The sequence below is a fragment of the Heterodontus francisci genome, chromosome 29, assembly GCF_036365525.1.
Source record: "Heterodontus francisci isolate sHetFra1 chromosome 29, sHetFra1.hap1, whole genome shotgun sequence".
Classification (NCBI taxonomy): Eukaryota; Metazoa; Chordata; class Chondrichthyes; order Heterodontiformes; family Heterodontidae; genus Heterodontus; species Heterodontus francisci.
In genome coordinates, this window is record NC_090399.1 from 43,603,463 (window position 1) to 43,629,859 (window position 26,397).

A 26,397-nucleotide genomic window follows, 5' to 3' on the forward strand; every position below is an offset into this window, starting at 1 on the left:
TGGAGAGTATTGGGAGAATGTGAGGTGAGGGGGTATTGGGAGAGTGTGAGGTGGGGGGTATTGGGAGAGGGTGACGTGTGGAGGGTCTTGGGAGAGTGTGAGGTGAGGGGGTATTGGGAGAGTGTGAGGTGGGGGGTATTGGGAGAGTGTGAGGTGGGGGGTATTGGGAGAGGGTGACGTGTGGAGGGTCTTGGGAGAGTGTGAGGTGAGGGGGTATTGGGAGAGTGTGAGGTGGGGGGTATTGGGAGAGTGTGAGGTGGGGGTTATTGGGAGAGTGTGAGGTGGGTGGGGGAATTGGGAGAGTGTGAAATGGGAGGGTTTGGGAAAATGGGAGTTGGGCGGGGTATTGGGAGAGTGTGAGGTGGGGGGTATTGTGAGAGTGTGAGGTGGTGGGCTATTGTGAGAGTGTGAGGTGGGGATGTTTTGGGAGAGTGTGAGATGGGGGGGGGTATTGGGAGAGTGTGAGGTGGGGGGGTTTTGGGAGAGTTTCAGGTGGGGGGTATTGGGAGAGTGTGAGGTGGGGGGGTTTTGGGAGAGTGAGAGGTGGGGGGGGGGGTTTGGGAGAGTGTGAGGTGGGGGGGGGTTTTGGGAGAGTGTGAGGTGGGGGGGTTTTGGGAGAGTGTGAGGTGGGGGGGGGGTTTTGGGAGAGTGTGAGGTGGGGGGGGGTTTGGGAGAGTGTGAGGTGGGGGGGTTTTGGGAGAGTGTGAGGTGGGGGGGTTTTGGGAGAGTGTGAGGTGAGGGGGTTTTGGGAGAGTGTGAGGTGGGGGGGGTTTTGGGAGAGTGTGTGGTGGGGGGGTTTTGGGAGAGTGTGAGGTGGGGGGGTTTTGGGAGAGTGTGAGGTGGGGGGGTTTTGGGAGAGTGTGAGGTGGGGGGTTTTGGGAGAGTGTGAGGTGGGGGGGTTTTGGCAGAGTGCCTCTGTGCTGTGACTGTGTCTCTAGGTGGACTGAAGGGGGAGTGAGTGAGGAATTCAGCACTGGGAGCTGGACAGAGAAGCCTGGGACAGCCTGGCTCCCAGTGGAAATGGGTCCCTCTGGGTTCAGCCCCTCTGGGATCGGACCCTCTGGGATTGGGCCCTCTGCGCTCGGACCCTCTGATGCTCGTGGCACCCTGGCCATGCCCCGGATTCTCTTCACTCGAATGGGGGAACAAGTCCGGGTGATACTTACAGGTTCACCTGGCAAGCCTCTGGGTCCAGCCTCCCCGTCATCTCCCTGCAGAACAAAGCCAAACAGAAGGTATTAAATCGCAAAGCGATTGCAGTCACCTCTCTCTCACAGCGCAGCCAACAAACAAAGCAGATGTCCAGAGAGGAGAGGTAAGCTAATGAAATTTATACCCAGCCTTTCACAATCTCACGACGTCCCAAAGTGCTTTACAGACAATGAATTACTTTTCAAAGGGTAGTCGCTGTTGCAATGCAGGAAATGTGGCATTCAGCCTGTGCACAGCAAGATCCCACAATCAGACAATGAGCTGAGAAACTTTTTTCAATGATTGGAGGGGTAAATACTGCAACCGGACGCCGGGGAATTCTCCCCCTGCTCTTCCTCAAAATAATGGCTGCGGGATCTTTCACCTCCGCCTGGGAGGGCAGACGGGGCCTCGGTTTCACGTCTCATCTGAAAGACGGCACCTCCGGCTGTGCAGTGCTCCCTCAGCGCTGCTCCCGAGTGTCAGCCTGGAGTTTGCGCTCGAGTCTCTGAAGAAGGACTTGAACCCATGACCTTCTGACATCGGGGGGAGGAGGGGGGGGGTGGGCAGCGGAGATGAGAAGTGGGGGGTGGGGAGGAAGAATGACTGACACAACACCCATGGGGAATGAGGTGAGCTGCCCGCAGGGTGTAATCCACTGTCCCAGGCGGAGGAGCATGACCATCAGTGATGGGAGTGGATTGGAGGCCCGGCCCCGGAGATTATGAGGCGAGACAATCTGCAGCGCCTGTTTTACACCCATTGCAACGTCCTCACCTCCCACCCACCGCTCCAGTCCTATCCTGCCCTGCACCTACCCTTCAGTCTCCCGCCAATGTCATGATCCGCCCCGTTCCACGCCTCAATCCCATGAGGCAACCCCGGCACCCTCCCCACCCCCCGCACTCCCTGCTTTCAATGAACAGATCACCGGTGGAACAAGGCAAACACTCACCCTCTCTCCGTCTTCCCCTTGCTTTCCCAGTGGTCCCTGAGCGCCAGGCTCCCCCTACAACGACAAGACAAATGAGGAGATCAAGCTGCCGGCACGCCACCAATAACTTTCCGCCATCGTGCTTCCGGCGCGGAGCCCCCCCCCCCGTCTGTCGGGGACAACGCACTGGAACATGGTGCCCAGCCCACCTTTCACACCCCATGACATCAGTAAATGGGAAAGCACGGGCGGAATGCACACCTCAACACACAAGGCCCAGCATCAGGAGCTGTGCAGGTGGAGAACTGACCCCTTGAGGTTCATTTTCAAAGACAGGCAGACGCGGCTCCCTATCGCACCTTTCCCCCACCTCAGGATGTTCCAAAGTGCTCGACAACCAATGAAGCACGTTTGAAGTGCGGTCGCCATTGTCCCGCCTGGAAGTTGGCGCACCGCAAGATCCTCGCACGCCCCAATGCGCCGAATGGATGGACAACCTGTCTTTGAATGGCGTTAGTTTGAGGGATAAATGTTAGGCCAGGTCACTGGGGAGGTCTCCCCTGCTCTTCTTCAAAATAGCGGCCGTGGGATCTTTTACAAGAGCGGACCAGCGCGGCCTCGGCTTAACGTCTCATCCTGCGCTTTGCCGATAGCCGGACGGTTAACTCAGCCGCTGATGCCACTTGGGGATTGGGGATTGGAGAAACATCCGTGCTGGAAGCTCTGATTGGCATGTGTCAAAGTTCATGAACACAAGCACTGCCAAATGCTTATACCCCGAGTTTACTCTCAAAGAGAACGGAGAGTAATATCCGGGCGGTGCACAAAAGCGGCATCCCACTCAATCCTCTGGGTTAGCTGAGTTAAAGTTACACCCGATACGTCTACCCTGTGCCCTTTAACCCTTTTCCACCCTGCGAAACTACAAATGATGAAATGATTTTCACTGTCAGACTTCAGCGCGACTTCACCTCGGGTGCGAGAGAGATGACAGAATGGGCCGCTCACTTGCACCTACCCGTTTGGATCTGAGTTCCTCCCTTCAGGTGCGACTGGACCCGCGTCATTTTGGCGAGCGTGCTTGATCGACAGATCACAACGGCAAAAGCGTGACACTGGCACCTCTGCACTACCTCTAGAATTCCATCCCTCGCTGAGGCGGGTGCGCAAACGTGTGCCCGTCCTCCTGATCCGCGCTCGGCTGAGGGCCAGTTACCTCGCCTCGAGCAAGCCGTCAGAAAGACCCAATGCACCGGTCTCAGTGCACTCGGCTGCTCAGTCATGTACTCACCCGGTTCCCCTTTTCTCCAGGAAGGCCAGGAAGTCCATCAAAACCTCGGTCACCCTGTGCAACACAAAGACAGACATGAGCAGGTACTTCAACACTGCAACTCAGTGCGAGCTCACACTCTTTTACAGCAGCACACACTGATCACCACAGGGACTCACACACACTCACACACACACTGATCACCACAGGGACTAACACACACACACACACAGATCACCACAGGGACTCACACACACTCACACACACACTGATCACCACAGGGACTAACACACACACACACACACTGATCACCACAGGGACTCACACACACTCACACACACACTGATCACCACAGGGACTAACACACACACACACACTGATCACCACAGGGACTCACACACACACACACACTGATCACCACAGGGACTCACACACACACTGATCACCACAGGGACTCACACACACACACACACTGATCACCACAGGGACTCACACACACTCACACACACACTGATCACCACAGGGACTGACACACACACACACACACACTGATCACCACAGGGACTGACACACACTCACACACACACTGATCACCACAGGGACTGACACACACACACACACACACACACACTGATCACCACAGGGACTCACACACACTCACACACACACTGATCACCACAGGGACTGACACACACACACACTCACACACACACTGATCACCACAGGGACTAACACACACACACACACTGATCACCACAGGGACTCACACACACACACACTGATCACCACAGGGACTCACACACACTCACACACACACTGATCACCACAGGGACTGACACACACACACACACACTGATCACCACAGGGACTGACACACACTCACACACACACTGATCACCACAGGGACTGACACACACACACACACACACACACACACACACTGATCACCACAGGGACTCACACACACTCACACACACACGCTGATCACCACAGGGACTGACACACACTCACACACTGATCACCACAGGGACTGACACACACTCACACACACACTGATCACCACAGGGACTCACACACACTCACACACACACTGATCACCACAGGGACTGACACACACTCACACACTGATCACCACAGGGACTGACACACACTCACACACACACACTGATCACCACAGGGACTGACACACACTCACACACTGATCACCACAGGGACTGACACACACTCACACACACACTGATCACCACAGGGACTGACACACACACACACACACACACACACACTGATCACCACAGGGACTGACACACACACACCCACACACACTGATCACCACAGGGACTGACACACACTCACACACACACTGATCAACACAGGGACTGACACACACACACACACACACACACACTGATCACCACAGGGACTGACATACGCATACACATACACACTGATCATACAGAAACATGGAAAATAGGAGTCGGCCATTCGGCCCTTCGAGCCTGCTCCGCCATTCATTATGATTATGGCTGATCATCCAACTCAGTAACCTGTTCCTGCTTTCGCCCCATATCCTTTGATCCCTTTAAACCCAAGAGCTATATCTAATTCCTTCTTGAAAACATACAATGTTTTGGCCTCAACTGCTTTCTGTGGTAGTGAATTCCATGGGCTCACCACTCTCTGGGTGAAGAAATTTCTCCTCATCTCAGTCCTGAATGGTTTATCCCGTATCCTTAGACTATGACCCCTGGTTCTGGACTCCCCCACCATCGGGAACATCCTTCCTGCATCTACCCTGTCAAGTCCTGTTAGAATTTTATAGGTTTCTATGTGATCCCCCCTCACTCTTCTGAACTCCAGCGAATATAATCCTAACCGACTCAATCTCTCCTCATATGTCAGTCCCACCATCCCAGGAATCAGTCTGGTAAACCTTCGCTGCACTCCCTCTGTAGCAAGAACATCCTTCCTCAGATAAGGAGACCAAAACTGCACACAATATTCCAGGTGATGCCTCACCAAGGCCCTGTATAATTGCAGCAAGACATCCCTGCTCCTGTATTCGAATCCTCTCGCTATGAAGGCCAACATACCATTTGCCTTTTTTACTACCTGTTGCACCTGCATGCTTACCTTCTGTGACTGGTGTACGAGAACACCCAGGTCTCGCTGCAGATTCCCCTCTCTCAGTTTATAGCCGTTCAGATAATAATCTGCCTTCCTGTATTTGCTACCAAAGTGGATAACCTCACATTTATCCACATTATACTGCATCTGCCATGCATTAGCCCACTCACTTAACTTGTCCAAATCACCCTGAAGCCTCTCTGCATCCTCCTCACAACTCACCCTCACACCCAGTTTTGTGTCATCTGCAAATTTGCAGATATTGCATTTAGTACATTCATCAATATATATTATGAATAGCTGGGATCCTAGCACCGATCCCTGCGATACCCCACTAGTCACTTCCTGCCATTTGGAAAAAGACCCATTTATCCCTATTCTTTGTTTCCTGTCTGCCAACCAATTTTCTATCCATCACAATACACTACCCCCAATCCCATGCACTTTAATTTTACATGTTAATCTCTTATGTGGGACTTTGTCGAAAGCCTTCTGAAAGTCCAAATAAACCACATCCACTGGCTCCCCCTCATCAACTCTACTAGTTACATCCTCAAAGAATTCTAGTAGATTTGTAAATACATGCTGACACTGCCCAATTTAACCACTGTTCTCCAAGTGCTCTGCTATAAAATCTTTGATAATGGACTCTGGAATTTTCCCCAGTACCGACGTCAGACTGACTGGTCTATAATTCCCTGTTTTCACTCCACCTCCCTTTTTAAATAGTGCGGTTACATTAGCTACCCTCCAATCTGTAGGAACCGTTCCAGAGTCCATAGAATCTTGGAAGATGACCACCAATGCATCCACTATATCTAGGGCCACTTCCTTAAGTACTCTGGGATGCATACCATCAGGGCCTGGGGATTTATCGACCTTCAATCCCATCAATTTCCCCAACACCATTTCTCTACTAATACTGATTAATACTAATCACCACAGGGACTGACACACACACACACACTGATCACTGCAGGGACTGACACACACACACACACACACACAGATCACCAGAGGGACTGACACACACACACGCACTGATCACCACAAGGACTGACACTCACACTGGTCACCACAGGGACTGACACACTGGTCACCACAGGGACTGACACACACACACTGATCACCACAGGGACTGAGACACGCATACTGATCACCACAGGGACTGACACACACACACACACTGATCACCACAGAGGCTAACACACACACACACATACTGATCACCACAGGGACTGACACAGACACACACACTGATCACCACAGGGACTGACACACGCATACTGATCACCACAGGGACTGACACACACACACACACACTGATCACCACAGAGGCTAACACACACACACATACTGATCACCACAGGGACTGACACACACACACTGATCACCACAGGGACTGAGACACGCATACTGATCACCACAGGGACTGACACACACACACACACTGATCACCACAGAGGCTAACACACACACACACACTGATCACCACAGAGGCTAACACACACACACATACTGATCACCACAGGGACTGACACACACACACACACTGATCACCACAGGGACTGACACACACACACACACACACTGATCACCACAGTGGATAACACACACACACTGATCACCACAGGGACTGACACAGACACACACACTGATCATCACAGAGGATAACACACACACACACTGATCACCACAGGGACTGACACAGACACACACACTGATCACCACAGGGACTGACACACACACACACACACACACTGATCATCACAGAGGATAACACACACACACATACTGATCACCACAGGGACTGACACAGACACACGCACTGATCACCAGAGGGACTGACACACACACACACACACACAGATCACCACAGGGACTGACACACACACACATACTGATCACCACAGGGACTGACACAGACACACACACTGATCACCACAGGGACTGACACACACACACACACAGATCACCAGAGGGACTGACACAGACACACACACTGATCACCACAGGGACTGACACACACACACACACAGATCACCAGAGGGACTGACACACACACACGCACTGATCACCACAAGGACTGACACTCACACTGGTCACCACAGGGACTGACACACACATACTGATCACCACAGGGACTGACACACACACACACACTGATCACCACAAGGACTGACACACACACTGATCATCACAGGATCTGACACACACACACTGATCACCACAGGGACTGACACACACACACACACACACACTGATCACCACAGGGACTGACACACATGCGCACACACACACTGATCACCACAGGGACTGACACACACACACTGATCACCACAGGGACTGACACACACACACTCACGCACTGATCACCACAGGGTCTGACACACACACACACTGATCACCACAGGGACTGACACGCACTGATCACCACAGGGACTGACACACACACACTGATCACCACAGGGACTGACACACACTGATAACCACAGGGACTGACACACACACACACTGATCACCACAGAAACTGACACACACACACACTGATCACCACAGGGACTGACACACACACAGTGATCACCACAGGGACTGACACGCACTGATCACCACAGGGACTGACACACACACACTGATCACCACAGGGACTGACACACACTGATAACCACAGGGACTGACACACACACACACTGATCACCACAGAAACTGACACACACACACTGATCACCACAGGGACTGGCACACACACACACACTGATCACCACAGGGACTGACACACACACACACACACACACTGATCATCACAGAGGATAACACACACACACATACTGATCACCACAGGGACTGACACAGACACACGCACTGATCACCACAGGGACTGACACACACACACATACTGATCACCACAGGGACTGACACAGACACACACACTGATCACCACAGGGACTGACACACACACACACACAGATCACCAGAGGGACTGACACAGACACACACACTGATCACCACAGGGACTGACACACACACACACACAGATCACCAGAGGGACTGACACACACACACGCACTGATCACCACAAGGACTGACACTCACACTGGTCACCACAGGGACTGACACACACATACTGATCACCACAGGGACTGACACACACACACACACTGATCACCACAAGGACTGACACACACACTGATCATCACAGGATCTGACACACACACACTGATCACCACAGGGACTGACACACACACACACACACACACTGATCACCACAGGGACTGACACACATGCGCACACACACACTGATCACCACAGGGACTGACACACACACACTGATCACCACAGGGACTGACACACACACACTCACGCACTGATCACCACAGGGTCTGACACACACACACACTGATCACCACAGGGACTGACACGCACTGATCACCACAGGGACTGACACACACACACTGATCACCACAGGGACTGACACACACTGATAACCACAGGGACTGACACACACACACACTGATCACCACAGAAACTGACACACACACACACTGATCACCACAGGGACTGACACACACACAGTGATCACCACAGGGACTGACACGCACTGATCACCACAGGGACTGACACACACACACTGATCACCACAGGGACTGACACACACTGATAACCACAGGGACTGACACACACACACACTGATCACCACAGAAACTGACACACACACACTGATCACCACAGGGACTGGCACACACACACACACTGATCACCACAGGGACTGACACACACACACACACACACTGATCACCACAGGGACTGACACACACACACACACGGATCACCACAGGGACTGACACACACACACTGATCACCACAGGGACTGACACGCACTGATCACCACAGGGACTCACACACACACACACACACACACACTGATCACCACAGGGACTGACCCACATCCACACTGATCACCACAGAAACTGACACACACACACTGATCACCACAGGGACTGACACGCACTGATCACCACAGGGACTGACACACACACACACACACTGATCACCACAGGGACTTACACACACACACACTGATCACCACAGGGACTAACACACACACACACACACTGATCACCACAGGGACTGACACACACACACTGATCACCACAGGGACTGACACGCACTGATCACCACAGGGACTGACACACACATACTGATCACCACAGGGACTGACACACACTGATAACCACAGGGACTGACACACACACACACTGATCACCACAGAAACTGACACACACACTGATCACCACAGGGACTGACACACACACACACTGATCACCACAGGGACTGACACACACACACACACACTGATCACCACAGGGACTGACACACACACACACGGTTCACCACAGGGACTGACACACACACACACACTGATCACCACAGGGACTGACACACACACACTGATCACCACAGGGACTGACACACACACACACACTGATCACCACAGGGACTGACACACACACACACTCACGCACTGATCACCACAGGGTCTGACACACACACACACTGATCACCACAGGGACTGACACACACACACTGATCACCACAGGGACTGACACGCACTGATCACCACAGGGACTGACACACACACACTGATCACCACAGGGACTGACACACACTGATAACCACAGGGACTGACACACACACACACTGATCACCACAGAAACTGACACACACACACACTGATCACCACAGGGACTGACACACACACACTGATCACCACAGGAACTGACACGCACTGATCACCACAGGGACTGACACACACACACTGATCACCACAGGGACTGACACACACTGATAACCACAGGGACTGACACACACACACACTGATCACCACAGAAACTGACACACACACACTGATCACCACAGGGACTGGCACACACACACTGATCACCACAGGGACTGACACGCACTGATCACCACAGGGACTCACACACACACACACACACTGATCACCACAGGGACTGACCCACATCCACACTGATCACCACAGAAACTGACACACACACACTGATCACCACAGGGACTGACACGCACTGATCACCACAGGGACTGACACACACACACACACTGATCACCACAGGGACTTACACACACACACACTGATCACCACAGGGACTAACACACACACACACACACACACACTGATCACCACAGGGACTGACACACACACACGCACTGATCACCACAGAAACTGACACACACGCACACTGATCACCACAGAAACTGACACACACACACTGATCACCACAGGGACTGACACGCACTGATCACCACAGGGACTGACACACACACACACACTGATCACCACAGGGACTGACACACACACACACTGATCATCACAGAAACTGACACACACACACACTGATCACCACAGGGACTGACACACACACACTGATCACCACAGGGACTGACACACACACACACACACACACACGCCACCGCCGCCACCGGTAACACCTCTGCCGCTGACACCTCCGCCGCCGACACAATCACTGCCACCAACACAATCACCACCAACACTGGCGCCACTGACACCACTGCCAACACCGACACCACGACCAGCGACACCACCACTACTGCCAACACTGCCGCCACCACTGCCGACACCACCGCTGCCAATGCCACCACTGACACCAACACCACTGCCACCACCAACACCGTCACCGACACCAACAACGACATCACTGCCGCTGACACCACCACCGCCAATACAACCAACACCACCAACGCCACTGGCACCACTGCCGCCGACACCCCCAACACCGACACCAGCAACACCAACAGCACCACCACCGACACCACTAGCATTGACACCAACACCGTCACCACCGCTGCCAATGCCACCGACACCAACACCGAAATCTCTGCCGCTGGCGCCACCGCCGCCAACACCGCTGCCATCACCAACACCGACACCACCAATGCTGTCGACACCACCAAAACCGACACCACCGCCTCCGACACCACTGCTACCAACACCACTGCCACCGACACTACCACTGACACCACCAACATCACCGTCGCCGACACCACTGCAACCTACACCACCAATACCGACACCACCACCACCGACGCCACTGCCGCCGACACCGACACCACCGCTACCAACGCCACTGGCACCACTGCCGCCGACACCACCACCACAGACACCACTGCCACAGACACCACCGCCGCCCTCACCAACACTGTCACCACCATCGCCAACACCACTGCCGCCTATACCAACACCGACACCACTGCCACCACCACCGCCGACTCCACCAACACCACCAACACAGACACCACCGACACCGACACCAGCGCCACCAACACCACTGCCACCGATGCCGATACCACCAACACCGACACCACCGACACCAACACCACCACCAATGCCACCAGCGCCACTGCCGGCAACACCACCAATACCGACACCACTGCCGCCCACACCACCACCAACACCGATGCTGCCGATGCCATCGCCGCCAACACCACTGCCAACAAAACCGCCTCCACTGACATCACCAACACTGACACAACCACCACCAATGCCACTGGCACCACTGCCGCCAAACATCAACACCACCACCAATGCCACTGCCACCAACACCACCAATACCGACACCACTGCTGCCGACACCACTGCCACCTACACCACCAATACCGACACCACCAACACTGACTCCACCGCCGCCGCCACAACCAACACCACCAACACCGACACCACCACCACCGACACCACCAACGCCACCGGCACCATTGCCGCTGACACCACCACCGCCGACACCAACACCGACACCTCCATTGCTGACACCACTGCCACCTACACCACTAACACAGACACTACCGCCACCACTGCCGCCGACACCACCGCTGCCGACTCCTCCGCCGCCACCAACACCACCGCCACTACTGCTGACACCACCGACCGTGACACCACCGACGCTTCTGGCACCAGCGCTGCTGCCACCGCCACTGCCCCCAGCGACACCGAAACCACCGCCGCCAATGCCGACACCACCACCATCGACACCACCGCTGCCCATACGACTGCCGCCGACACCACTGCCACCAACACCACTGCCGCCGATACCACTGCCGCCACCACCGACGCAGACACCACCGCTACCACTGTCGCCAACACCGACGCCACCATCGCCACTACTGCCGCCGACACCACTGTCACCGACACCACCGACGCCGACACCACCACCGACACCACTGCCGCCACCACCGCCAACATCACCACCACCATCGTCGCCAACACTGGCGCCGCTGAAACCTCTGCCGACACCACCACCGCCATTCCACTACTGGGACTGATACACACACACTCCACCACCTCCAGCGTGATGCCACCACCAAACACATCTTCCTCCCCCCACTTCCCCTGTCAGCATTCCGAAGGGATCGTTCCCTCTGCAACACCCTGGTCTACTTCACCATCACCCCCAACACCTCGTCTACTTCCCATGGCACCTGTCCATGCAATAACAGGAGGTGTAATACCTGCCCATTTACCTCCTCTCTCCTCACTATCCAAGGTCCCAAACACACCTTTCAGGTGAAGCAGCGATTTACTTGTACTTCTTTCAATGTAGTATACTGTATTCGCTGCTCACAATGTGGTCTCCTCTACATTGGAGAGACCAAACGCAGATTGGGTGACCGCTTTGCGGAACACCTCCACTCAGTCGGAAAGCATGACCCCGAGCTTCCAGTCGCCTGTCAATTTAATTCTCTGCTTTGTTCCCACTCTGACCTCTCTGTCCTCAGCCTCCTGCACTGTTCCAATGAAGCTCAATTCCAGCTTGAGGAACAGCACCTCATCTTTTTATTAGGCACTTCACAGCCTTCTGGACTCAACATTAAGTTCAACAATTTCAGATCGTAATCTCTGCCCCCATTTTGTTTCCTTTTCTTTGAGTATTTCAGTCTTAATTTTGTTTTTGCTTTCAGACAGCAGCTGTTCATTATTCTGCCATTCACACCTCCTCTTGTCCCATTCCCACTCCCTTTGGCTCTGCCCCACCAACTCTTTTGTCATTTAATGTCTCCCGTCTTCTGCCTGATCACAGAGCTTACTGTTTTTTCTTTTCCCACACTTCCCCATTTCACCTGCTTAAAAACCTTTCACTTTTCTCATATTTGCCAGTTCTGATGAAGGGTCACTGACCTGAAACATTAACTCTGCTTCACTCTCCACAGATGCTGCCAGACCTGCTGAGTATTTCCAGCATTTCTCATTTTAATTTTAGATTTACAGCATCTGCACTATTTTGCTCCTGCTCTCACACACAGACACGCACGCAAACTCTCTGATCACCGCAGGGATTGACACTAAACTGCATCTTCACACATCTGACATACAGTGCTCCCAGTGAGCAGCAAATGGTGTTTCAGACCATAGGAATCTCTATCATTTTTATTTCAGATGTGAGCAGCACTGGTAAGGCAGCATTGATGCTGATGCTCATAGCGCAGACAAGGATGAGTTAAACATAAAGCCCCGAAACCAAGCTAACCTGCCTGACAGGAATGTGATGGATTCAGATCAGACAGCCGGTGTTACCCCGTCTGTCTTCACACCCAAGCCCTCTCTTATCCGTGCCCCCCTCTTACCCCTGCCCCCTTTTACCCCCACCCCAGGATCCCACTCTCTTGACCACAGATGTTTACCCCGATGCCCCTTACCTACTCTCACCCCTGCAGCCTGTTACCCCATTTTTACCACTAGACTTCGTCCCTTCCTCTTAACACTCTTCACTTCACTCTCTTGACACCTGCTCCGACTTATCCCCATTACAGCCACCGCCCCCCCACACCCCCCCAACAAACTTAACCCTTCCCCCCTATTAGCTCCCCTTACTCCTGCCTTATCTTAAACCCCGTGTCCCCCCCAGCACAAGTCAAAGGTCAAATTGAGAAACCGAAGAGAGCAACACTCCATTTCCCAAGCTCATTCACGTGCACTCACACACTGCTCTGATAGAGGTGGAAGCCCAGGCTTACAGCAACAAGCTCGACACCATACCTTGATTCCTGTTTCCCCTGGCATTCCTCTTGCTCCATCAGCACCTGCGCGACCCTGCAACACAAGCCAGTCTTGTTATTCAGAAGCTGACAAATGCATTACTACAAGGATAACGGGCAATGAATGCAGAGAAAGGGACACTCACCCTCCGACCTGATCTCCCGGGTGGACCTGGAGCACCTCGAGGGCCACGTGGACCCTGTTTAACACAAAGACATGTCACTCACTGTAACCCACGTTACACCGTCACTCACTGTACCCCCCAAATTACACCGTCACTCACTGTACCCCCCATATTACACCGTCAATCACTGTACCCCAAATTACACCGTCACTCACTGTACCCCCCATATTACACCGTCAATCACTGTACCCCAAATTACACCGTCACTCACTGTACCCCCCATATTACACCGTCAATCACTGTACCCCACATTACACTGTCACTCACTGTACCCCAAATTACACTGTCACTCACTGTACCCCAAATTACACTGTCACTCATTGTACCCCACATGACACCGTCACTCACTGCACCCCACATTACACCGTCAATCACTGTACCCCCACATTACACCGTCAATCACTGTACTCCTCATTACACCATCAATCACTGTAACCCCACATTACACCGTCAATCACTGTACCCCTCATTACACCATCAATCACTGTACCCCTCATTACACCATCAATCACTGTAACCCCACATTACACCGTCAATCACTGTACCCCACATTACACCGTCACTCACTGTACCCCACATTACACCGTCAATCACTGTACCCCTCATTACACCATCAATCACTGTACCCCTCATTACACCATCAATCACTGTACCCCTCATTACACCATCAATCACTGTAACCCCACATTACACCGTCACTCACTGTACCCCACATTACACCGTCAATCACTGTACCCCACATTACACCATCACTCACTGTACCCCCCACATTACACCATCAATCACTGTAACCCCACTTTACACCGTCACTCACTGTAACCCCACATTACACCATCAATCACTGTAACCCCACATTACACCGTCACTCACTGTACCCCACATTACACCGTCACTCACTGTACCCCACATTACACCATCAATCACTGTACCCCACATTACACCATCAATCACTGTACCCCCACATTACACCATCAATCACTGTAACCCCACATTACACCATCAATCACTGTAACCCCACTTTACACCGTCACTCACTGTACCCCACATTACACCATCAATCACTGTACCCCCACATTACACCATCAATCACTGTAACCCCACATTACACCGTCAATCACTGTACCCCCACATTACACCGTCAATCACTGAACCCCCCCACATTACACCGTCACTCACTGTCCCCCACATTACACCGTCACTCACTGTCCCCCACAAAACACTGTCAATCACTGTACCCCCCACATTACACCGTCAATCACAGTACCCCCACCCCCCACATTACACCGTCAATCACTGTAACCCCCCCCCACATTACACCATCAATCACTGTACCCCCCACATTACACCATCAATCACTGTACCCCCCACATTACACCGTCAATCACAGTACCCCCACCCCCCACATTACACCGTCAATCACTGTACCCCCCCCCCCACATTACACCATCAATCACTGTACCCCCCACATTACACCATCAATCACTGTAATCCCCACATTACACCATCAATCACTGTACCCCCCACATTACACCGTCAATCACTGTACCCCCCACATTACACCGTCAATCACTGTACCCCCCACATTACACCATCAATCACTGTACCCCCCACATTACACCGTCAATCACTGTACCCCCCACATTACACCATCAATCACTGAACCCCCCACATTACACCGTCAATCACTGTACCCCCCACATTACACCGTCAATCACTGTACCCCCCATATTACACCATCAATCACTGTACCCCCCACATTACACCGTCAATCATAGTACCCCCCACATTACACCATCAATCACTGTACCCCACATTACACCGTCACTCACTGTACCCCACAAAACACTGTCAATCACTGTACCCCCCACATTACACCGTCAATCACAGTACCCCCACCCCCCACATTACACCATCACTCACTGTACCCCCCACATTACACCATCAATCACTGTACCTCCCCCACATTACACCATCACTCACTGTACCCCCCACATTACACCATCAATCACTGTACCTCCCCCACATTACACCATCACTCACTGTACCCCCCACATTACACCATCAATCACTGTACCTCCCCCACATTACACCATCACTCACTGTACCCCCCACATTACACCATCAATCACTGTACCCCCCACATTACACCGTCAATCATAGTACCCCCCACATTACACCATCAATCACTGTACCCCACATTACACCGTCACTCACTGTACCCCACAAAACACTGTCAATCACTGTACCCCCCCACATTACACCGTCAATCACAGTACCCCCACCCCCCACATTACACCATCACTCACTGCACCCCCCACATTACACCATCAATCACTGTACCCCCCACATTACACCGTCAATCACTGTAATCCCCACATTACACCGTCAATCACTGTACCCCCCACATTACACCGTCAATCACTGTACCCCCCACATTACACCATCAATCACTGTACCCCCCACATTACACCGTCAATCACTGTACCCCACATTACACTGTCAATCACTGTAATCCCCACATTACACCGTCAATCACTGAACCTCCCTCATTACACCGTCAATCACTGTAATCCCCACATTACACCGTCAATCACTGTACCTCCCCCACATTACACCGTCAATCACTGTAATCCCCACATTACACCGTCAATCACTGTACCTCCCCCACATTACACCGTCACTCACTGTACCCCACATTACACCATCACTCACTGTACCCCACATTACACCGTCAATCACTGAACCTCCCTCATTACACCGTCAATCACTGTAATCCCCACATTACACCGTCACTCACTGTACCCCCCACATTGCACACTGACCCCCGAGCCCCCCACACTACACACATATACTCTGAGATAAGCAGATTGCCTACCTGGGGACCCATGTCACCTTCTTCTCCCTTTAGACCATATCCTCCAGGACTTCCCTGGAAACCAAGAGCAAGATCATGATCAGCGTGAGTGAGAACAGGGTGGAAAATATATCTACTGGTGTAAGGAGCTGAGAGATTGGGCAGTTCACGCTGCATTGGCCATCTCACACCAACCAAAGAACAAAGAACAAAGAACAGTACAGCACAGGAACAGGCCATTCGGCCCTCCAAGCCTGCGCCAATCTTGATGCCTGCCTAAACTAACACCTTCTGCACTTCCAGGGCCCATATCCCTCTATTCCCTTCCTATTCATATATTTGTCAAGATGTCTCTTAAACATCGCTATTGTATCTGCTTCCACCACCTCCCCTGGCAGCAAGTTCCAGGCACTCACCACCATCTGTGTAAAAAACCTGCCTCGCACATCCCCTCTAAACTTTGCCCCTCATACCTTAAATCTATGTCCCCTCGTAACTGACTCTTCCACCCTGGGAAAAAGCTTCTGACTATCCACTCTGTCCATGCCGCTCATAACTTTGTAAACCTCTATCATGTCGCCCCTCCACCTCCGTCGTTCCAGTGAAAACAATCCGAGTTTATCCAACCTCTCCTCATAGCTAATGCCCTCCAGACCAGGCAACATCCTGGTAAACCTCCTCTGTACCCTCTCCAAAGCCTCCATGTCCTTCTGGTAGTGTGGCGACCAGAATTGCACGCAATATTCTAAGTGTGGCCTAACTAAGGTTCTGTACAGCTGCAACATGACTTGCCAATTTTTATACTCTATGCCCCGACCGATGAAGGCAAGCATGCCGTATGCCTTCTTGACGACCTTATCCACCTGCATTGCCACTTTCAGTGACCTGTGGACCTGTACGCCCAGATCTCTCTGTCTGTCAATACTCCTAAGGGTTCTGCCATTTACTGTATACTTCCCACCTGCATTAGACCTTCCAAAATGCATTACCTCACATTTGTCCGGATTAAACTCCATCTGTCATTTCTCCGCCCAAGTCTCCAACCGATCTATATCCTGCTGTATCCTCTGACAATCCTCATCATTATCCGTAACTCCACCAACCTTTGTGTCGTCCGCAAACTTACTAATCAGACCAGCTACATTTTCCTCCAAATCATTTATATATACTACAAACAGCAAAGGTCCCAGCACTGATCCCTGCAGAACATCACTAGTCACATCCCTCCATTCAGAAAAGCACCCTTCCACTGCTACCCTCTGTCTTCTCTGACCGAGCCAGTTCTGTATCCATCTTGCCAGCTCACCTCTGATCTCATGTGACTTCACCTTTTGTACCAGTCTGCCATGCGGGACCTTGTCAAAGGCTTTACTGAAGTCCATATAGATAACATCCACTGCCCTTCCTTCATCAATCATCTTCGTAACTTCCTCAAAAAACTCAATCAGGTTAGTGAGACATGACCTCCCCTTCACAAAACCATGCTGCCTCTCGCTAATAAGTTCATTTGTTTCCAAATGGGAATAAATCCTGTCCCGAAGAATCCTCTCTAATAGTTTCCCTACCACTGACGTAAGGCTCACCAGCCTATAATTTCCTGGATTATCCTTGCTTCCCTTCTAAAAACAAAGGAACAACGTTGGCTATTCTCCAGTCCGCTGGGACCTCACCTGTAGCCAATGAGGATACAAAGATTTCTGTCAAGGCCCCAGCAATTTCCTCCCTTGCCTCCCTCAGTATTCTGGGGTAGATCCCATCAGGCCCTGGGGACTTATCTACCTTAATGTTTTTCAAGACTCCCAACACTTCCTCCTTTTTGATAATGACATGACCCAGACTATCTACATTCCCTTCCCTAGACTCATGATCCACCAAGTCCTTCTCTTTGGTGAATACTGATGCAAAGTACTCATTTAGTATCTCGCCCATTTCCTCTCACTCCACGCATAGATTCCCTCCTCTGTCCACTGCAACAGCCTTCCTGCCCCTCAGTTCCACTAGAGGGTAGGAGTGCAAACCCTTCATAGAGCCTTAGAGTCATACAGCATAGAAACAGGCCCTTCGGCCCATCACGTTCATGCCGACCATAATGCCTATCTATACTAAACCACCAACCTGCATTAATTCCATATCCCTCGATGCCTTGCTCATTCAAGCGCCTGTCCAGATGCCTCTTAAATGTTGCTACTGTTCCTGTCTCCACCACCTCCTCTGGCAGCTTATTCCAGATACCCACTATTCTTTGTGTGAAAAATTTACCCCTTTGATCCCCTTTAAATCTCCTCCCTCTCACCTTAAATCTATGCCCTCTAGTTTTAGTCACCCCTACCATGGGAAACAGACTCTGGCTATCTACCCTATCTATGCCTCTCATAATTTTATATACCTCTATCATGTCCCCTCTCAGCCTCCTTCACTCCAGGGAAAACAGACCCAGCCTATCCAATCTCTCTTGATAACTCAAGCCCTCCAAACCAGGCAACATCCTTGTGAATCTTTTCTGCACCCTCTAGAGCTTAATCACATCTTTCCTGTAGTGCGGTGACCAGAACTGCACACAGTACTCCAAATGCGGCCTAACCAACCTTATGTACAACTGTAACATGACATCCCAACTCTTGTACTCAATGCCTCAGCCGATGAAGGCAAGCATGCCATACGCCTTCTTCACCACCCTGTCTACCTGTGTTGCCACTTTCAGGGAACTATGTACTTGCACCCCAAGGTCTCTCTGCTCAACAACACTCCCCAGGGCCCTGCCATTCACAGTATATGTCCTGCCCTGGTTTAACTTCCCAAAATGCATCATTTTGCACTTGTCTGCGTTAAATTCCATTTGCCAATCCCTTGCCCACTTTCCGTGTTTATCTATATCCTGTTGTAACCTTAGACAACCTTCTTCACTGTCCACTAAACCACCAATTTTGGTGTCATCTGCAAACTTACTAATCATGCCCCCTACATTCACATCCAAGTCATTAATATATATGACAAACAACAGAGGGCCCAGCACCGATCCCTGCGGCACACCACTGGTCACCGGCCTCCAATCTGAAAAACAACCCTCCACTCCCACCCTCTGCCTCCTGTCACCAAGCCAATTTTGTATCCAATTGGCTAGCTCACCCTGGATCCCATGTGCTCGAACCTTCTGGACCAGCCTACCACGTGGGACCTTGTCAAAGGCCTTGCTAAAGTCCATGTAGACAACGTCCATCGCCCTGCCCTCGTCAATCCTCTTGGTCACCTCCTCAAAAAACTCAATCAAATTCGTGAGACATGATTTCCCACGCACAAAGCCATGCTGACTATCCCTAATCAGACCTTGCCTTCCCAAATGCATCTAAATCCTGTCTCTCAGAATCCCTTCCAATAACTTTCCCACCACTGATGGAAGGCTCACCGGCCTTGAGTTCCCTGGATTATCCCTGCTGCCCTTCTTAAATAAAGGCACGACATTAGCTATCCTCCAGTCTTCCGGTACCTCACCCGTGGCTAACGATGATACAAAAATCTCTGCCAGGGCCCCAGCAATCTCCTCCCTTGCTTCCCATAGCATCTTAGGATACACCTGGTCAGGCCCTGGGAATTTATCCACCTTAATGTGCTTCAAAACCTCCAACACCTCCTCCTTTGTAATGTTGATATGCTCCAGGATATTGCTGTTCCCTCCCTTGAATTCACTAGCTTCCATGACCTTCTCCACAGTAAATACAGACATTTAAGACCTCGCCCACTTCCCGTGGCTCCACACATAGATTACCACATTGATCCTTCAGGGGACCTACTCTCGCCCTAGCTACCCTTTTACTCTTAATATACTTATAGAAACCCTGCTCAGCAGAGTGGGGAAAGTCTTCGCTCGAGTAGCTTTAAACAGGCTCCAGAAGCTGGCCGAGCGTGTCTACCCTGAGGCACAGTGTGGCTTTCGAGCAGAGAGATCGACCGTTGACATGCTGTTCTCCCTTTGCCAGCTACAGGAGAAATGTCACAAACAACAGATGCCCCTCTACATTGCTTTCATTGATCTCACCAAAGCCTTTGACCTCGTCAGCAGACGTGGTCTCTTCAGACTACTAGAAAAGATCGGATGTCCACCAAAGCTACTAAGTATCATCACCTCATTCCATGACAACATGAAAGGCACAATTCAGCATAGCGGTACCTCATCAGACCCCTTTCCAATCCTGATGGCGTAAAACAGGGCTGTGTTCTCACACCTACACTGTTTGGGATCTTCTTCTCACTGCTGCTCTCACATGCGTTCAAGTCTTCAGAAGAAGGAATTTTCCTCCACACAAGATCAGGTGGCAAGTTATTCAACCTTGCCCGCCTAAGAGTGAAGACCAAAGTACGGAAAGTCCTCATCAGAGAACTCCTCTTTGCTGATGATGCTGCATTAACATCTCACACTGAAGACTGTCTGCAGAGACTCATCGACAGGATTGCGGCTGCCTGCAATGAATTTGGCCGAACCATCAGCCTCAAGAAAACCAACATCATGGGGCAGGACATCAGAAATACTCCATCCATCAATATCGGCGACCACTGTCTGGAAGTGGTTCAAGACTTCACCTACCTAGGCTCAACTATCACCAGTAACCTGTCTCTAGATGCAGAATTAAACAAGCGCATGGGAAAGGATTCCACTGCTATGTCCAGACTGACCAAGACAGTGTGGGAAAATGGCGCACTGACACGGAACACAAAAGTCCGAGTGTATCAAGCCTGTGTCCTCGGTACCTTGCTCTACGGCAGTGAGGCCTGGATAACGTATGTCAGCCAAGAGCGACGTCTCAATTGATTCCATCTTCGCTGCCTCCGGAGAATCCTTGGCATCAGGTGTCAGGACCGTATCTCCAACACAGAAGTCCTCGAGGCGGCCAACATCCCCAGCTTATACACACTACTGAGTCAGCGGCGCTTGAGATGGCTTGGCCATGTGAGCCGCATGGAAGATGGCAGGATCCCCAAAGACACATTGTACAGCGAGCTCGCCACTGGTATCAGACCCACCGGCCATCCATGTCTCCGCTATAGAGACGTCTGCAAACGCGACATGAAATCCTGTGACACTGATCACAAGTCGTGGGAGTCAGTTGCCAGCGTTCGCTAGAGCTGGCGGGCAGCCATAAAAGCGGGGCTAATGTGTGGCGAGTCAAAGAGACTTAGCAGTTGGCAGGAAAAAAGACAGAAGCACAAGGGGAGAGCCAACTGTGCAACAGCCCCGACAACCAATTTTATCTGCAGCACCTGTGGAAGAGCCTGTCACTCTAGAATTGGCCTTTATAGCCACTCCAGGCGCTGCGTCACAAACCACTGACCACCTCCAGGTGCTTACCCATTGTCTCTCGAGACAAGGAGGCCAAAGAAGAGGAAGAACTTAGAGAAATTTTTAGGATTCTCCTTTATCTTATCTGTCAGGGAAATCTCATGGCCCCTTTTCGCCCTCCTAATTTCCTTCTTAAGTGCACTCCTACATACTGTATACTCCTCGAGGGACTCGCTTGATCCCAGCTGCCTATGCCTGACATATGCCTCCTTCTTTGTCCCGACCAGATCCTCAATATCCCTCGTCAACCAAAGTGTCCATTGTTCAAGTCCAGACACTTCCTCAATAGCAGTTGAGCCCAGCTGCTTTGTACAATATTTAACATCGAATTGCACCCGACCCAGCAGACTACTCCTCTCTGTTGTATCTGCTCATCTCAGCCAGGGTAGTGGAGGCTCTCCAATTGGCCTCTGTCCTTTTTCCTTTCAAGTGACCACGTGCGGACTGTTGGCAAGGATCCGACTGGGCTCTGCTGTGCCATCACCCATGGCCAAATAGCCCGCTGGCACAGCATGGGTTGCGGGAGGGTGAAGATTGGCATGGGGTCTGTCTCCCCTCCCTCTCCCTTACTTAGGCCAACCGCAATCCCTGCAGGTCTATACTGTAGAGATGGTCTCCGCTGGGAGGGAGTGGATGGGGAGGGGCAGGGTTAGAGCTGAAGCCAGGCTCATGCTGGGGCCCACCCCCACTCTATGCAGCTCCCTCAGAATGGCAACGGCAGCCATGTTGCCAGAGTCAGTGGAGCCCCCCAGGAGGCTCCTGGCCTCCAATCTCGACTCCATCTTTCCCATCGCGCAACTGCTGCCTGAACATCGGCCGAATTCTATCCACTCGCATGTTGAGGAGTCACCGTAGCAAGTTGTCAAAACTTCACAGAGTATGTACTTTGGAAGGGTGTTGATCGCTGTGATGCCACCGGAGACATACCGTAACCGGGGAAACGAGGAGACTGACCGCACAATCTGCAGGCCGAGATTCAGTGTTCGAGGCCCGAGTGGAGCCTCGAACCCGCAACTGTCTACCTCGGAGGTGAGGGAACGACCAATTGATCCGGGGCTGAATGATTGGATGGCGCTCCTGCTACCAAATAGGGGTTAACATTTCCAGGATTCCTGCAGTCAATCGAGGGAGGATTGGTGGCTGAAATATTGCACAATTTCACATCGTGGCTCAGAGTATTAGTATCCACTTAAATCACACAGCAGGGGCTCCTTTCATCCGAAGGACAGCAGCTCCGACAGTGCAGCACTCCCTCAGTACTGACCCTCCGACAGTGCAGCACTCCCTCAGTACTGACCCTCTGACAGTGCAGCACTCCCTCAGTACTGACCCTCCGACAGTGCAGCACTCCCTCAGTACTGACCCTCTGACAGTGCAGCACTCCCTCAGTACTGACCCTCCGACAGTGCAGCACTCCCTCAGTACTGACCCTCCGACAGTGCAGCACTCCCTCAGTACTGACCTTCCGACAGCGCAGCACTCCCCTAGTACTGCCCCTCCAACAGTGCAGCACTCTCTCAGTACTGACCCTCTGACAGTGCTGCACTCCCTCAGTACTGAACCTCTGACAGTGCTGCACTCCCTCAGTACTGACCCTCCGACAGTGCAGCACTCCCTCAGTACTGACCCTCTGACAATGCAGCACTCCCTCAGTACTGACCCTCCGACAGTGCAGCACTCCCTCAGTACTGACCCTCCGACAGTGCAGCACTCCCCTAGTACTGCCCCTCCAACAGTGCTGCACTCCCTCAGTACTGCCCCTCTGACAGTGCTGCACTCCCTCAGTACTGACCCTCTGACAGTGCAGCACTCCCTCAGTACTGCCCCTCCAACAGTGCAGCACTCCCTCAGTACTGAGCCTCTGACAGTGCTGCACTCCCTCAGTACTGACCTTCTGACAGTGCAGCACTCCCTCAGTACTGACCCTCTGACAGTGCTGCACTCCCTCAGTACTGCACTGCAAGTGTCAGGCTGGATTATGGGCTCAGGTCTAGAGTGGAACTTGAATCCCTGGCCTTGTAACTTAGAGGCGTGAGTGTTACCCACTGAGTCACGGCTGGATAATTGGACGGTTTTCCTGGTACATCCTGGGTCTCAACATCCCCATGAATCCTTGGATCCATTTGGTGGTTTAAAGCTCTTTATAAATTGTGATATTCTGATTGAATAGACCTGGACCCCTGTTTGTACAGCTTTTCCTGATGATTCTTGAACGCACCCCGCTCCCCCCTAATCCCACATGTCCTCAGAGTCCCATGAGATAGTGTGGCGACCTGGAAAGCATTGAACAGGCAGGAGGCAGGGAAGAGGTTGCTCACCACAGGTCCTGGTCGTCCTGTGAAACCCATGGGTCCTGAAGGTCCTCGTAACGCCAACTGGAAGAAGAAGTAGAGAGGTCAGCTGGGGAGGTGCTGGGGTCAGCTATTTACCCAATGGCTCAAAGCAACTACTCTGAGGGAAGGATTCATGAACCCTATGGTGTAGGCCCGATATCGGGGCTCAGGTCCGGGAGCCCGCATCGACTGAGTTTCCATGGAAACGTCGGAGCTTTGATCACTCTGCTCCCGCCAACCACACCCCCGCCCCCCTACCCACAGGACAGCTGTTGCTCAGCATCACCAAACCAATCAGACCAATCCAATCTCAAGGTAGGTGTCTCTGGTTGGTGTTTACTTATGGAGTCACCCGTTTCATTGGTGTTTATCCAAGAGACGCCCCTCCCCCACTTCACACACACAAACACACACACACACCCTGTCCCAAAGAGCGGCCGGTAATGGCCCACTAATGACTCCCAATTCACAGCCTTCACCTCTTTGAACCCCGCCATTGCGAGACAGGCTAACCGCGGGCAAGGCAGTGAAAGTCCGCTCGGGTTCAACCGGGATGATCCCGGGGCAGGGCGGGGAGGGGAGGGAAGTGCCCGGTGCCAGTCTAGCTAGGGGTCCTCTATCAGGCTCTATACCTACCCGAGCTTGTTGTAGAATCGCCTGGGCCTGTGCCTCTTGTGCAGACACAACTGGTCCCTTATCCCCTCCGCTCGCACCAAATCGGAACTGAAAAGAGAAAAATGCGCACAGGCAAACACATGAGGCAGGTGGTTAGAGAAAGACAACATTGCACAGAGAGGGTGATGTCCAGAGTCATTCCGCTTAGTGCCTGTCGGCCTGCGGTGCTCCCACCTCGGGCCCAGCCTGTTGCAGAAGCTCACGCTGTTCGCACGCTGTCCGGGCCTATCGGTAAGGGTCATGCCCTGACATCAAACCTCACCCACTGGGAGCCTATGCCAGAGTTCCAGCCCTGTGCCATCCATCTTTACCTCACCAAGGTTCCTCGCACTGCCTGTATCCAGATACAAGCCCACTGACTCTAGCCCAGAAACTCTCGTATCTATTGCAAGCCCTGCGATGGACAAGGAAATCAATCAATTTGTCAAATTGTCCT

General features: G+C 52.2%; 1 protein-coding gene across 1 annotated transcript in view; it reads right to left on the reverse strand.

Annotated features, from left to right (window-relative positions):
- The window catches only part of LOC137345808 (collagen alpha-2(XI) chain-like), a 730,020-nt gene that overhangs the window by 439,019 nt on the left and 264,604 nt on the right, over positions 1 to 26,397 (reverse strand). Inside the window, exons 15-22 of the mRNA XM_068009057.1 lie at positions 25,923 to 26,009; positions 25,272 to 25,328; positions 17,643 to 17,696; positions 14,729 to 14,782; positions 14,584 to 14,637; positions 3,417 to 3,470; positions 2,147 to 2,200; positions 1,167 to 1,211 (exon numbers count right to left, since the gene is read on the reverse strand). Of these exons, the coding sequence (XP_067865158.1) occupies positions 1,167 to 1,211; positions 2,147 to 2,200; positions 3,417 to 3,470; positions 14,584 to 14,637; positions 14,729 to 14,782; positions 17,643 to 17,696; positions 25,272 to 25,328; positions 25,923 to 26,009 (459 nt within the window). The remainder of the gene's footprint in view (positions 1 to 1,166; positions 1,212 to 2,146; positions 2,201 to 3,416; positions 3,471 to 14,583; positions 14,638 to 14,728; positions 14,783 to 17,642; positions 17,697 to 25,271; positions 25,329 to 25,922; positions 26,010 to 26,397) is intronic.